The 15,764-nt window shown below is 51.2% G+C and overlaps 1 protein-coding gene across 2 annotated transcripts; it reads right to left on the bottom strand.

Moving 5' to 3' along the window:
* Window positions 1-1,262: 1,262 nt before the first annotated feature.
* Window positions 1,263-9,339, bottom strand: CDKN1A (cyclin dependent kinase inhibitor 1A). Of its 2 annotated transcripts, none has more exons than XM_082732233.1 (3): window positions 9,252-9,339; window positions 4,514-4,969; window positions 1,263-2,829 (listed from the first exon to the last, which is right to left on the bottom strand). In XM_082732233.1, exons 2-3 carry the CDS (start codon window positions 4,956-4,958, stop codon window positions 2,780-2,782), a joined length of 495 nt encoding a protein of 164 aa, XP_082588359.1. In that variant the 5' UTR covers window positions 4,959-4,969; window positions 9,252-9,339; the 3' UTR covers window positions 1,263-2,779. The 2 variants fall into 2 exon arrangements, with proteins under 2 accessions (XP_082588359.1, XP_082588360.1); XM_082732234.1 differs by having other exon boundaries at window positions 4,514-4,963; window positions 9,252-9,336.
* Between the last annotated feature and the right edge of the window lie 6,425 nt (window positions 9,340-15,764).

The following is a 15,764-nucleotide window of genomic DNA, read 5'->3' as shown; positions in this document are numbered from 1 at the left end:
TTATTTGGTTTGAGGAAGTAGCCTAGTTTCATTCTTTTGCTTGTAGCTGTCCTGTTGTCCCAGAACCATTTGTTGAAGAGACTGTGTTTTTTTCCCATTGGATATTCTTTCCTGCTTCATCGAAGATTAGAGTTGTGGGTCACTTTGTTCTTTTTAATGTCGTGTAGTACTTCACTACAGAAAGTTACCGCAATCCATACATCTATTCTTGTTTTAAGATTTTCTTTATTTACTTGACACAGAGAGAGAGAGAGAGCACAAGCAGGGAAAGCGGCAGGCAGAGGGAGAGGGAGAAGCAGGCTGTCCGCGCTGAGCAAGAAGTCCAATGAGGAGTTCAATCCCAGGACCCCAGGAACATGACCTGAGCTGGAGGCAGACGCTTCATTGACTGAGCCACCCAGGTGTCCCTACATATCTATTCTTGTATGGACATTTGGGTTGTTCCCAGTTTGGATCTGTCAAGAATAACGCTGCTAGAAACATTCGTCTGGTAGAAATATGTACTGATTTCTCTTGAGAACAAACTTAGGAATGGAATTCCTGAGTCACACAGCAGACATGAGGGAAGCCATCTTTTTTTAAAAAATGATTTATTTATTTATTTATTTGATACAGAGCAAGAGACACAGTGAGAGAGGGAACACTAGCAGGGGAAGCGGGAGAGGTAGAAGCAGGCTCCCCACTGAGCAGGGAGCCCAGATGCAAGGCTTGATCCCAGGACCTGGGGATCACAACCTGAGCCAAAGGCAGATGCCCAAGCAACTGAGCCACCCAGTCACCCAGGAGAGCCATCTTTAGAAGGTATTGTCAAGCAGTTTTCTAAAGTAGGTGAGCTAGGTTATACTTCCGTCTGTAAGATTTAAGAGTTCTGGCTGTTCCCTATCCTTGCCCACACTTGGCAATGTCAGTCTTTTCGTTTTAGTCATTCTGGTAGGTGTACAGCGTTATCTTATTGTGGTTTTAATGTGCATTTCCCCCAGTGAGTAATGATTTGCATTTCCCTGGTGACTAACAGTATGTTCTTTACTTAAAAAGGCCAAACAATGAACCCAAATATTGGCCAGGATGATCTTTGCCAAGGTGTGGATGTTTACTGTTTTTGTTTTGCTGTGTCTTTTGCTGCGTGGTCTTTCTGTTTGTTAAGCTGTCTGCCTTTTTTAACTTGAAATGCTCGATTGTTAGAACTGTAGCAATGACCCAAAAAACTTCCACCTACTCGGTCTTACAAATGATGAGGTATAATGATCACAGTACACGTCAAGTCACTAAGAAATATTTATTTAGCACCTGCTGTATACCAGCACTGTGGGAGAGGCTGTGAGGGACACAGAGCAGTACAGGACTTGTTCCTGCCCTTCAGAGGCTTACAGTCTAGATGGAGACAGGAGAACCAGGACACATGAGGGGCTAGGAGGAAACAGTCCAAGCCAGGATGTTTGTGAGCTTAAGGTGTTTGGGGTCAGATTAAGTGCTTTGGGGCCTCCAGGGGCTCCTGGCTCCGTGCCAAGAAAAACAACAGCTCCCAGCTCCCAGTTCCATCTGAGCCCACTCAGCAAGCCGTATCCACAGCCTCTACCCCCACCGTCTTAAAACCTCTGACTCCTTGTTCAGCTGCTATTCAAAGTGCAATGAAATGGGGGAAGGAAGGGGGGCAGTGGGAAAAGTCCTTGGGTGAGTTCCAGGGGCCAGTGTCACCCTTGCCCTCCTAGAAAATTCTGCTCCCCCCCAACAACATGCCCCTGACAGAGAGATCCCCACTCAAGAAGGCCTGTCCGACCACCCCAGACCTCTGCCCCAGAAGGCAAGAGGAGGAGATGACCGCCACTTGAGCTGCTTGAGGTAGAACTAGGGACCCCCCTACTTCTAGCATACCCCTTCTCCTCCCAGTCCACTGAGCTGGGGGGATAGGCACCCCAGAGCTGCCACCCAGGGCTGAGAAGGTACTAGAGGGAAAGGGTATGGGGTGGGGGGACAGAGAGGGACCTGAAAGCCCAGCTAGAAAAGAGAGGCACCTGGGGCTTCTAGAAAAGTGCAGGGGAGGCCAAATGTTGAGACTGGCTCCCCTGTGGTGGCAGAGGGATAAGGGGAGGTGGGGTGGTTTGCTACAGGACCCTACCTTCTCCCAGGCCTTCACAGGACAGAGTGGGGCATCAAAGGCGAGGAGAGTGCCACGTCCCCAGCCATGTTCCAGGCTGTGCCCACTTCAAGGTCACCCTGTCCTACCTTAGAGAAGGTGAGGGGACTTCAAAGTTTTGATGATGCTCCCATCCTGTGGAGCCCCCTTCAAAGTGCTATTTACTTCTCAAATTATAAAGCATTGTATAAGGTTTGGGAATACAGAAAAGGGTGGGTTTTTATAACACCTATGAGGCGGTGAGCAGAGGCAGCGGGCTCCTCAGGAGAGCACCACCCAGCAGGGGAGGGTCAGGCCAGCCCCACCTGACCTCTGGGAGCACGCAAATGGGGATGAAGACATCTTCATTCCCCATAAGGTGAAGACATCTTAAATACCTAGCACTCTAATAAGCCTATCGTTCTCTTGTCTAATGGTTTTTTAAATAATTCTAAATGCCAAAGGCTGGGGAGGCGTTGGGGGATGGTGGTGGCAAGCAGGATATATACAAGAGGAGGAGTTTAAATTAAAACACAAATAATAATTAAGACGCACAAACTGAAGGGCTAAAGGCAAAAGGTGTAGAAGGGGAGGGTAGGGGGGTTATGGGGAGGAGGCCGGAAAGGAACTCTCGTATCTAGGAGCTTGAGGCTTCCAGTGAACGGATTAGGGCTTCCTCTTGGAGAAGATCCGCCTGCGTTTGGAGTGATAGAAATCTGGAAAAAGAAAACAGAAGTCAGCCGACCAGGAGGCAGAGGGCCCAGCTGAGCTATCCACCTAAAGCACACACAGAGGGGGCAGGGACCCCTCCCCTAGGGCCAAAACGACACATTGCCAAGTGCAGGGGAGGACTCTGGAAACTTCCACTCTGCCTCCCAGGAGAGCATTACAGAGAGCATCCCGCTACCCTTCACAGAAGTGGCCAACGATAACCAGACCTCCATGTGTGGGCCTGCTCCACTAAAGCAGCCAGCAGCCCTGTGTAGTTAAATGAAATGAACTAAAATAAAATGAGAAATTCAGTTTCTCAGTCACACCAGCCACATGTTAAATTCTCAGTGGCTATTTGTGCCCACTGGCACTGGACATTTGCATCACCCCAGAATTCCATTAAACAGCACTGCTCCAGAAATGCTATTAGATAATCCATGACAAGTCTTCTGTGCAGTGACTCAGCCACGTAAATGTGAGCTAGTATTATTATGGTCTGTGTTCTTAGTTCTGATCCAGCTGCAAGTTTCCATGGGATTTCTTTCTTTTTTTAAGAAGGCTCCACGCCCAGCATGGAGCCCAACACAGGGCTTGAACTCATGACATCGAGATCAAGACCTGAGCTGAGACCAAGAGTCAGACGCTTTACCAGCTGAGCCACCCAGGTGCCATGGGATTCTCGACTGCTCCTCTCCAAGCCTGTTTTCTCATGTATAATATGAAGCTGACATTGGTGCAGTGCTCTAAGGACCGAATGAAATGCTCTAATGGCTTTGGTCTGGGCCCTGCCATAAGAAGTGCCTCAAAGGTCAGCATTGCTCATTCTTTTTTTTTTTTTTTTTTTAATCAAGCACCTACTATATGCCAGACGTTGGAGATTTGGCAACAAACAAGAGAGATGCAGATCTCTTTCTCATGGAGATAATACACTCCTGAGGGAGACGGACAACACCCAGATAAGGCAGTAGCTGTTGAGAGTAAAAGCAGACAAAGGAACAAGATGCCAAAGAGAAAAAAAACGAGGCTGGGAAGGCAGGGGGCAGATGTGTGTGATGCGGAAGGTGAGTTAGGTTTGGATAGGGTAGCTAGGAGACTGCTCTCATTAGTTTTCTCTACACTGTAAATTTGCTGTGGGACCTTAGGCAAACCACTCCACCACTCGGAGCCTTATTTCCTCTTCGATAAAAGAGTGGCAAGAATGCCATATGGTATAGGCCTGCTATGAGGATTAAATGAAATCCACCTTAGAAACCACCTTAGGGGCCCCGGGGTGGCTCAGTCAGTCACACGTCTGCCTTTGGCTCAGGTCATGATCCCAGGGTCCTGAGATTGAGCCCCGTGTTGGGCTCCCTGCTCAGTGGGGAGTCTGTTTCTTCCTCTTCCTCTGCCCCTCCCCCTTCTCATGCTTTCTCTCTCTCTCTCTCTCTCTCCCTGGTAAATAAATAAATAAATCTAAAGAAAGAAAGAACAAACGAAAGAAAGACTATTTTATAAGGGAACTGGCATATATTAAATGTTAGCTAGCTGGTCTTAGCTGCAGACCTGTTGTGTGACCTCAGGCAAGTTGCCTCCCCTCTCTGGGCCTGTTTCCCTTTTGGCCCAGTGAGCGAGCTGGACCTGACAGGCCAGACCCTTGCACCATGAACTCTGAGAGGCCCCCTCAGTGTCCTTTCCTGCACCCGTCCTCACCTGTCATGCTGGTCTGCCGCCGTTTCCGGCCCTGAGAGGTGCTAGGCGCCCCTGGGGATCCCTCTGGCCGCTCAGGGGAGTGAGGCATGAGGGTGCAGGAGAGCGACAGGTCCAGATGGTCCTCCTGAGCGGTCCCCTGAAGCAGGCCAGACGAAGGGCTGGGCCACTTGCCCCCTCCCAGGTCATCCCGGCCCCCCCGGGACCCCGTAGGCAGGTAGAGCTTGGGCAGGCCCAGGCCCCACACACGCTCCCAGGCAAAGTCGCCCTCCAGCGGCGTCTCAGTGATGAAGTCGAAGTTCCATCGCTCCTGGGCCTCCTGCACGCAGCCGGCCATCAGCGCGTCACAGTCTCGCCGCAGCTGCTCACTGTCCACGGGGCCGAAGAGCCGGCGGCAAGCTTTGCTGCCCCGAGGGATCTGCCGGTATTCCCTGGATGGCTCCTCCATGTCACCTGTGGCTGAGACACAAGGCCCGGTCACTCGGGAGGTCACACCCTATCTTACCAGGCCGAGCTCTGCTATGCGAGCTCGCAGGACACCTTCCTATGAGAACATGAGGTCTCTCTGGCTCCTTCCAGTTGATTCGCCACCATCTCCCTCCCAGAGGCCACCCCAGCCCCCAGTCAACAGCCACTGGGTGGGGACAGAACTCAGCCATCCTAGCACCGCAAGGTCACTGGGGGAGTGGGCAGCTGAAGGACAAGTTATGTCAACAAAGACAAGTTTATTGCAACAGGAGGGATCAGAGTCCTGTTTACTACCAGGTATTATCAGCTAAAATCAATTTGTTTCCCCCTGAGGTGTCCCTCATGGGCATGAATGCCCCAAGTACGTGTGAATTACCAGAGTCCAGCAGCTTCCCAACCCCAGCCCTGGCCAAAAGTTCAGGTCCCAAGGGAAAGGACAGGCTGACAGCTCCTCTGGGCTCCTGAATCCCTCCACCCAGATGTCCATGTGGCATAACTGTTCTGAAATTCAAAAGTCCTGGTCTTTGGGATAAAAACAAAAACAAAAACAAAACAAAAAACAAACAAACAAAAAAAACAAAAAAAGCACCTAGTGGTCCTAGCTCTGCTGCTTACTACGTAAACTTTAAAGAATCCCTTAACATTTTTTAAAAATTAAAAATATTAAAAGTCTATTTTGTGGTTAAGAGCCAGGGCTCTGGAGTAGGATGGCCTCGGTTGGAATCCAGGCTCTGCTGGGTGACCCTGGACAAGTAGCTTGACTTCTCTGGGCTCTATCTGCCTCGTCTGTAAAATGGAGACAGTAACTGCATGTCTCAGAGGACAGACGTAAGGATTAACTTCAGTTACCGTAGGTATCATGCTTAGAGAAGCACTTGGATGTGGAAGGGCTCGGAAAACAGAAGTGTTACTCTCTCTCTGTGTTCAGTTCTTCCCGAGCCTTCTCTATGTCGGTGCCCCTGGCCACCAGCTCCTTCAGACACCAGCTGACAGGTGCTATGTGCTGAGGGCTTTTCCCAAGGATGTCATCAGGCAGGAGGCCTGGGGGTGAGGAGGGGCAGGGCTGGGCGGGGCTGGGTGAGGATTTCTCCCAGGCTGAGCCACATCCTGCCAGGCACATTGGGTGATCTGTAGTCTAGACAGCCTGGAAGCCCCTGCCCCACGTTTGCTGTGTCCCAGGAACCCATTTTGCAGGCAAAGAAAATTAGATGTGGCCGGTCTACCAGGTTCCTCCCTTCCCACTTCAGAAGAGGGAAAAGCGAGGGTGAGTGTGCTCATGACGAGGTGCCAGCCCCCACCTGCCCTGTTCTGGCCTGATGCCAGGGCTGAGCGGCTGGGCAACCTTGGCAGGGACTGGGTCTTCCTGAGGACAAGTCCTGCTTTGCAGACTCAGAGGGTGAAAGCTCTGCTGAGTGATCTCCTGGGGCAGGAAGCCTGGGACCCTTGCCACAGTTACCCCTCCCTACCCCACCTCACACAGCTTATGGGAGAGGGGGAGGCACTAGGTGACCTCAGAGCAAGTTTAAAGGGCAAGAGTTTGGAGAGATATGAAGCTTGCCCCTAAATCAGAAAACCAGAAAGGCCAAGGGCCACTGCCCCATGGGGGGAGTTACACAGTGCAGTGGGCAGAGTCCTCAAATAACCTTCACCCACTCTCTTCAGGGCAAGGGTCAGGATTTACTTATGTATTTTTATGTGTCAGAGTCTGTTCTAATAAGTTTACCAATATTAATTTTCCTAAAGGAGTGGATATATTTGAGAGTGGGTATATTTGCTCCTTTTTTTTTTTTAAACAAAAGTAACTAAGCCTCAGAGAAGTTAAGTAACTTGCCCAAGGTAACAGCTCACAAGCAGCAGCTAAGCCAGGATTTGAACCCAGCTGTGCTCTGGTGTTCATCCCCACTCCCTCTCTAGTTTTGTGCTCCTAGCCCAGGAAGGGGTTTCTGTGATTCAGCCCAGCAGAATCACGTAGGGAGCTTTTTAAAAATACAGATTTTAAAAATACAGATTCTGGGTCTCAGTGCCTCATTGGCTCTAGGAGGAGCATGCCTAGGATTTTATCAGGAAGCTGGATGTTCCCTGGCTTCGAGGAGCTGAAGATATGACCCGAATCCAGGCAGGATCCTCCCTCCTACCATCCCTGCCCTTATGGCTCTCATAGGCTTCCCATCAAAACCTGATCTCACTCCCATTATAATAACTCCCAGTACAGGAAAAACTCTGAAACACAAACCCTTGTTTTACAGGTAACTGAGAATAGCTTCCTTTGTTAGCCTTCGTGCCTCAGACTTCAACCAATTTCAATTCCGAAGTAAACAGTAAGAACTCGGTACACATTGCTGAACCAATGGGTACTCTTCCCAAGGGGCGTTCGCAGATGCCCGCTCAGCCCAAGCAGAAGCGAGGCGGGAAGGAAAGGCGGGCGAAGCGGCATTCCGCGGGAAGGCGTGCTTGCTATTCGCGCCGAGGCCGGAAGGGGGCGCTGGTCGCCAGGAAATCACGCGCAGGGTCGGAGGTGCGTGGGCAGAGCCTTGGACAGCAGCAGGGAGTTGTGATGAGTCAGTTTCCTGCAAAGTCCTCCCCGCCCGCCAAAACTTCGCTTCCACTCAGGCTGCAGCGTCACCCTCGGGTAGGGAGGGGCGAAGGGGGGGTGCCGGGGGCCGCAAACACGTCACGCTGAGCTAGCCAGGCTTCCGAAAGCCCCGCCACTGTTGGGAAACCGCGCTCCTCTGTGACAGAAACACACACACACACACACACACACACACACACACACACACACACACACACACACACTCCGCACGCACAGCCGCGCAGAGGTTTGGTCCCTCCACCTTATCTCCACGCCCAAAGCACGGGATGAGTCAGATCCCTGGAAAATAAAAATAGACGAAAGCAAGGAAAACAAAACCGCTCGAAAGTCTTACTCGAAACGCGACGTGGAGAGAGGGAAGGGCGGGGGAGCTGTCTGGGCACCCTAAAGTGCCAAACCAAATTCCCAGATTCTTTTTTGCACAAAGAGGGCGCCAGTGTCCCCCAAGGGCCCCCGACAGGGCGGATGCACTGTGGCCCGCTCTGGGCGGCGGCGCCTAAAGAACGACTAGTCCTCCTGCTCCTCTAAGTCCTGTCGTCCTCGGAGAGGGTAGTTTGATGGGGGACACCGGGGGCTACCGGATGCGGCTGTCAGAGTCCCTGAGCAGCGTCGCGCCCCCCAAAGTCCCACCCTCCAATGTGACCTCTCAGCGCCTTCCCTCCCCGGGCGTGGGCTGCGCGCCCCGCTGCTCCGCAGTGCAGGGCTCGGCTCCCGCGGCGGAGTACGGCGCCCTGACCCAAGGGCAGACTGGGCGGGGGCTTCGCGGGCGCGATGGAAGAGAAGTGTGTCACACTCCTGCTCTTCTCAAACTGACTCCTGGCGCAAGCTCACCCCGCGCAGGGCCACAGCTCTGGGTCCTCGAGGGCGCTCTCCGAGGCGGGGACCGGACACCAGTCCAGGCCCTCCTGATGTCCCGGCTTCCCTGAGAACACTGGCTGCCAGCCAAACAGTCACTGTGCTGACGAGAGGACAGGGACCGCGGAGGGCCGCGAAGCCGATTTCTGGGGGGCCATTGTCCCCCAGCCGGGGCGGAGCTCTGACCTCACCCAGCCAGTTTCCCGGGGTCTCCTTGTCACCGTGAGTCACCTCCTCGATTGCCCTTAAAGGACGTGTCCCAACACGTTCCCAAGGACCAGGGACACAGCCCGCTCTGACCTCAGCGCCCAGCCGGTGGCGGACACGGAGGCGTCGGGGACCCAGACCTCAGGGGTCTGGGCGGAGACGGCGCCGATTGGATCCTAGAGCCGCCCGGGAGCGGATCGCGAGTGAACCCGAGCGGCTCGCGAGTGAACCTGCTCTGCACGGCGTTCCCCGCCCCTCCCGGGGCTCGGCGCTCAGGAGCTTCATCCGCTCGCCGCCACAGGGAGCCGCGCGGGGGCCCGGGGCGCGCGGGTCCACGCCTCCCCTCGCCGCTGCTCGGTTTCAGCGGAGCCCTGTCTCTCGCCGGCCGGGGTCTCCGACACTGCCCTACCTCCGTCACAAGCGCCCGCTACAGCAACACCCGTGGGAACAAAACCCAGACCCACGCACAGACCCACGCACGGCGTTCACCTGTAAAGACCACACACACACACACACACACACACACACACACACACACACACACCACACGCGGACGAGCTCCGCTCCGCTCCGAGCCGCCAGCCCAGCGTTCGCTCTTGCCTGCCACGATTCCCTCACCTCTTCGGAGGGTCTCGGTGGCTCGGTGAATCAGGGCCTGGCTCCCGCTCTCCAAGCCACGGTCTCGGGCAGCAGCTCACACCTCGGCTGGCACCGCCCGGCGCTGCCCTTATATAGGATTGACGTACTAGGGTTCCGCCCACCGAGGGCCGGGGACCGCCCCTTCTGCTGCCGCGGGTCACGGTGCGCAGCCGGCCAGCGCTCTGAAACCTCCGAGCTCAGATGCCAACGTCGCGTGCTGCAAGGGGGCGCTTCCCTCCTTCCCCAAGCCCGCGCCTGGGCCTCTGTGCTTGACACATGTCACCCCCAACGAAGCCCCAAATCCGGGTTGTTTGAATTGGGCTGTGAGTTAGCACTCCCCACGAAAGGATGGCATTCTTAGGACGCGAGCCCTTTCTCTGGCCCTGAAAACACGAGGTATGACATTAATAGATAAAACTCCATAAATAATAACAAAGATGTCCCTCGCTTTGCAATTCCCGGAAAAGCCCACTCTACCACCGCTATTCCCACGGATCCCTCACTGGACACCCCCTCCCTAAGCACCACCTGAAGAACCCAGACACCCCAGCAAAGCATCTTGGAGACCAGAACAGGATGCGATCCCCTTTATTTCACAGTGAGGAAATCAAGGTCCTCAGAACTAAAGGGATGCGAAGCTGTTGCTTGTCAAAAGTCTTAAGGAAGGAGGGATTTGGGAATCCTTCTCAAAAAAGAGCCAACCAGGTCTCTAGAAGAAATCAGGAAATGGGGTAAATCATACCTTGAACTAACCTCCCTATGCCTCCTCCTCAAGGCCCACATCCACCTCCTTCTCACCTGAATAGCAGAGATTCCTATGATAGCAAATATTGTTTTAAAGATTTTTCTTACTTATTTGAGAGAAAGTGAGAGAGAGAGAAGCAAGAGTAGGGGCAGGGGAAAGGGGAGAGAGAGAAGGGGAGAGGGCAAGGATGGGGGAGAAGAAGAAGCAGGCTCCCCGCTGATCAGGGAGTCCACTTTGGGGCTCAATCCCAGGACCCCTGGATCATGACCTGAGTTGAAGGCAGATGGTTAACCCACGGAGCCACCCAGATGCCCCTGATTGCAACAGATTTGTTGGCTAGGAAGGGGAGAGGATTTGGTAAGCAAATTATCTCCCGGATTTTCTCTCAAACAATTCACTCACACTCCTGGGGAAACTGAGGCTCAGAGAAGTTCAGTGACCTGACTCAGGTCACATAGTAAATAAATAGCTCGGGCTGGAGCATAGGCCTATTGCCTCCCCCAGCTCTCTGCTTGCTGCCCTCTCTATTAAAAGTGGATCTAGAAAGGGAAGCCCCAGCACCCCTCATTTTCAGGCAGTGTGCAGAGGTGACACTGATGAAAGACAATTCTGGAAATATCCACTTGTGCTTCTCACTGGTGGGTCAGAAGCAAATGAGGTGACCATTTCCTCCCACCCACTTCCCACCACTAGCCCCTCTTGCACCCCATTTTTGTTTCCTCCTTTCACCTAAAACATTTGTAGTTTTTGCTTTTAAAAAATGGCAGAGAACAGGGTGGGTGCCTGGCTGGCTCAGTCAGGAGAACGTTTGACTCTTACTCTCGAGGTCTGAGTTCAAGGGCCATGTTGGGCATAGAGCTTATTTTATTTTTTTTTTAAAGATTTTATTTCTTCGTTTGCCAGAGAGAAAGAGCGAGAGAGCAAGGGAGCACAAGCAGGAGGAAGCAGTAGGCAAAAGGAGAAGCAGATTCCCTGCTGAGCGAGGAGGCTGATGTTGGACTCTATCCCAGGACCCTGGGATCATGACCTGAGCTGAAGGCAGACCCTTAATGGACTGAGCCACTCGGGCAGCCCATACAGCTTACTTTAAACAAACAAACAGACAAAAAAAAAAAAAAAAAAAAAAAGGAACACTAAAATAAATTTTTTAATCTTTTGAAAGCACCTGGTGGCTCAGTGGGTTAAACCTCTGCCTTCAGCTTGGGTCATGATCTCAAGGTCCTGGGATCAAGCCCTGCGCTGGGCTCTCTGTTCAGCAGGGAGCTTGTTTCTCCTTCTCTCTCTGCCTGCCTCTCTGCCTACTTGTGATCTCTTTCTCCCTCTCTCTCTCTGTCAAATTAATAAAATATTTTTTTAAAAATTACAGAGAACAGAATGTTACTTTGAACAGAAATCCCTCTAAAAAAATAGAACCCAGGCTTGGAGCAGCTACAATTACTGACATCTAGGACTGTTCAGTGTCTGGAAATCTCTGCCCAGACATGCCCCATCTTCTTCCTCTAACGCAGCTGACCTCAGGGAGGACAGGTCTTCTCTGCTGCTGGCATAGGAACCCCAGTAGGGGTGGGAAGGCACAGCACCAGACTCCTTTGCCTGCCTGATATTGGTCTCAGACCAGGACTATACCTGGACATCAGGAGGGCCTCACAAAGGCCAAGACCCCAGGACCAATCCCTTCCCTGCCCCCATCCCCCAAACGCACACATACCCAGAGGCTGGGTTGTCAAATGTCCAGCAGAAGACAAGCATATCCTCCAACTGCCTTGAATCCCCTTGGTTTTCAAGCACTTCAAATAGACTTGATATTGTCTGTCTGTTTACTTTGGGTGGGAAATTTTTTTTAATGAAGGTTTGTATTGAATTATTTAAAGTTTTGTGGCACTGAACTTCACAATGAAATAATTCTTTTTGTTGTTGCTGTTGGGAAGTGAATTTTGTGGTTTGTTTTTTTTTTTTTTATAACTTCTAGCTCACCACCACCACCACAACAGAACTCAACAAATATTTATTAAGTACCTACTAAGTATCTAATACTGTTCAGTACTTTTTAAAAATGTTTCCAACCATACACTGAGTGTATAGCCAGGTATGTCCTTAAAGGAGGACATCTGCCACGAAGAGGGCAAAAGAGCCGGTTGTTAGAAGTCACACACAAGATCTAAAACAAAAATTGCCTGTGTGCATGCGCACACACACACACACACACACACCAGATCCCAGGCTAGGCTAGTCCCAAGGGATCTGCTGCAAACCTCATAATTCTGTTCAGAGAAATTCAGACCAAAGTCTCCTTGGGGTCTCTGGGGGTCTCTCCTGTGTCCTACCATTGCCACTTTGTCCCAAAGCTGGCAGCCAGAAAGACAGAACAGCCACCACCCCCTTCCAGGCCAGTGCTCAACATGTTGGGACATGTTCCTGAGGGCTGGAGGGCTAGTCGGGGCTACAGTCTGCTGCCCGGGCATGCTCCCCAGGAAGGCGTCGGCTTAAGGATGGAGGGAGACTCTGCCTGGAGAGCAAGAGGTTTCAGGTCAGCCCCTCCACCAGGAGGGAGGTAATAACGGAAGGGAAAACTGGAAAGTCCAAGTCTAAAGAAGGAAGATGTAAGGGTGGCTACAGGAGCTGCCCAGGAAGGGAGAGGAAGTACTAGGAACAATGTCGCCATTTCTCAGAACATGCCCGGGGAGTCCCGAATAGGGGTACTAGGCTTTCAGAGGAATTCATCTCCACACAGGCTCCTAAGAAGTGAGACCCTAGAAAAAAGACAGAACAGAAATATTTATTGCACTACTGAGAAGTACTGCTTCTTTGTTTTTCTTTCTTTCTTTTTTTTTTTAAGGAAGAATGAGTTTGAGAGCTCCAACCCTGACTTGCTGGGGGCTTTGCCCAGCCTGTCAACCAGTACAAAAGATTAGGACTACTAAACAGTGAGACAGAGAAACCTGTGACAGAATATGGGTCACATAAACACTTCCAGTCTGTCTAACCTGACAATTTCACCTTCCCTAAGTCTGAAATTTCACCATTAGAAATTCATTCCTTTGGCATAATTCCTTAGCTCATATAGGCATAGTGCCTAGCACATAGAAATCACTCTGTGATGATTAGCTATTATTACCGATTGCTATACAAGCACCCTCAGGAAAGCATCCCTTGAAATTGAGTAATCATTTACACTTTAGTGAGTATCTTAGGCAGGTTTCCTAGAAAACACTCTGAAGTGGAGAAATGCTTGAAGGAGGTTTCTTGGGGAGTGCATCCCCACTCAACACCTGTGGGGATGTAAAAGAAACAGGATCCGACAGAGAGATGAGTTGGGCTGTGATGGAGATCAGAGGCCCTAGAGAGGCTCCAGCGGATCCCACAGGGAGCTCTGGATTTGGGATGTCCTTCAGAGTTCCCTGAATTGAAGCAAGGAGGCTGGGCCTTTATTCTCCTGCTTTGACCAATCATTTGGATGTGGCTGCCCCTGGATTAGGGGATGGGATGCGTTTGGGTGAGAGAGCTCCCTTATCTGAGGCTGATTCCTGTAAGCATTAGCAACAGCCAGTAGGGAGAATGAGTACCTGGGTCCTGCAGAGGGTTCTGGGTGGCACAGAAAGTGCTGTGAACACAGACCACCTGAGGAATGAAGGGCTCACTATGCCTCGCATATATTGTTCCCTGTTTCTAGAATGAGTATTCCCCACCAACCTACGCCACCTCCACTCCTTTCACTACGTGCTGAACTCCTATTGATCCTGCATGACCCAAGCTGCAAGACCCAACCTACATGACCCCTCGGAGGGGAGGCCTTCTCAGGGCTCCCTCTGGCTCCCAGAGCTCCTGGTGAGCAATCCATTCCACTGGGCCTTGCTGGCTTGCTTGGTTTGTGTGCCAACTGTATTCCCTGAGCCAGGAATCTGGAGGGGTTGAGCCCATATTTTATTCATCTTTGTACCTTTGAGGCCTAGCAGCCTCAGCCAGAGTTCACTGAATATTTACAAAAGTGCCATTTTTAGCCTGTACTCTGAGATTAGGCTTCAATGTCACTGCTTCTGAATCCTTTTATTTATTTATTCATGCATTTACTCATTCATTCATTTATATATATATATGTATATATATAAAATTAACACACACACACACACACACACACACACACACACACACACACACACACAAATTAACTCTCATTGCTCACCCCAAGAACTAGAACATTACAAGAACTAGAACATCACTGACACCTTCCTGTGAGTCCCTCCCTGTCCTGTAGTAAACACTACCCTGAATTCTATGTTGAACTTTCCTTTATTTTTCATAGTTTTATCACATGTGGCCAAGACAGTCATGCCGGTCCACTGTTCTATGTGCTCCCAGCCCATCCTTGCATGTTAGACAGGGTTATGTGACTTGTTTCTGGCCAATGAAATGTGAGTTTCAGTGACTTTTGTCTCTTCAGGGCTGAGGCCAAGTGAAACTCTCCAGGCTTTCTGGCCTCCATGGCTGTGGCAAAGGTGAGGTTTCATGTCCCAGATGATGCCATGTCAACATGGTGGGGCTTCCAGCAGCCTGGGTTCCTCAGAAATCATGTGGAACAGAGTGCCCTTCCGACTCAGGTGGGGAATGTATGTGAGAAGGAAATACCCCTTTATTGCATAGCCACTGAAATGTGGAGGCTGTTACTGCACGATAACCTACCTATGGTTTCTCCATGGGAGTGGGGGGCAGCTGGGTGGCTCAGTCATTGAGCGTCTGACTTCAGCTCAGGTCATGATCTTGGGGTCCTAGGATCGAGCCCTGTGTGGGGCTCCCTGTTCACTGCGGAGTCTGCTTCTCTCTCTCCCTCTATGCCTCCCCCTGCTTATGCTCTCTCTCTGTCTCCCTGTCTCTAATAAATAATAAAATCTTTAAAAAAAAAAAAAAAGAAAGAAAAGGTTTATCCATGTGGCTCTGGGCAGTTGCAGTTCATAGAAGTCTGTGGCGCACAGCAAAGTACACCTCTGGGTATTCACACTCTTTTGTAGCTGCTTCCCCTTAAATCTGTCTGGTTCATGCTCTTTTGGCCAACAGAATGGGACAGAAATAACCTGAACCCCTTCCAGGCCTAAACCTGAAGGAGATCTAGCAACTTCTGCTTTTGCATTCTTGAAGCCTTGAGATACATGTGGGATATTTGAGGACTCTGAGACCACCATGCTGTGAGAAGTAATGTGGAGAGGCATATGCAAGATCCCTGAGCCCCTCCCCCACCCCTACCCCACCACACACACTCTCCCCGAATAGCCCCAGCTGATCTCCTGGCTGACCGCCAGGCTTGGTGGACCCGCCTTGTGAGTGGGACCATCCTGAAAGTTGATCGTTCAGGTGACCCTCCCCAGTCAAAGGCCTATGGGTAGAGGCAAGCCATTCCCAATGCGCTGTTGCCTAAATTATAGACTTGTGAGAAAGTAAAGATTGTGGTTGTCATTATGCTGTAGGATGGTTTGTTGTGTCGTAATATTTAATTAAAATGGGGTTCGATCATTTTCACCATTCTTTAACATCCAGTGGTCCCCATTGCTTCTCAGGGGGCACTTGGGTTACTTCCAACATTATGTTATCAAGCACTCTGCTGCTCTGACTTTATTTTTTTAAATGTGGAGCCCAACGCAGGGCTTGAACTCACGACCCTGAGATCAAGATCTGAGCTGAGATCAAGAGTTGGAAGCTTAACAGACAGAGCCACCCAGGCGCCCCTGCTCTGACTATCCTTAACCATTTCTCTGGGA

This window comes from Mustela nivalis, assembly GCF_964662115.1.
Source record: "Mustela nivalis genome assembly, chromosome: 5".
NCBI lineage: Eukaryota > Metazoa > Chordata > Mammalia > Carnivora > Mustelidae > Mustela > Mustela nivalis.
Note: the sequence above shows the minus strand (reverse complement) of the source record. Positions and strands in the feature narration are given on the sequence as shown.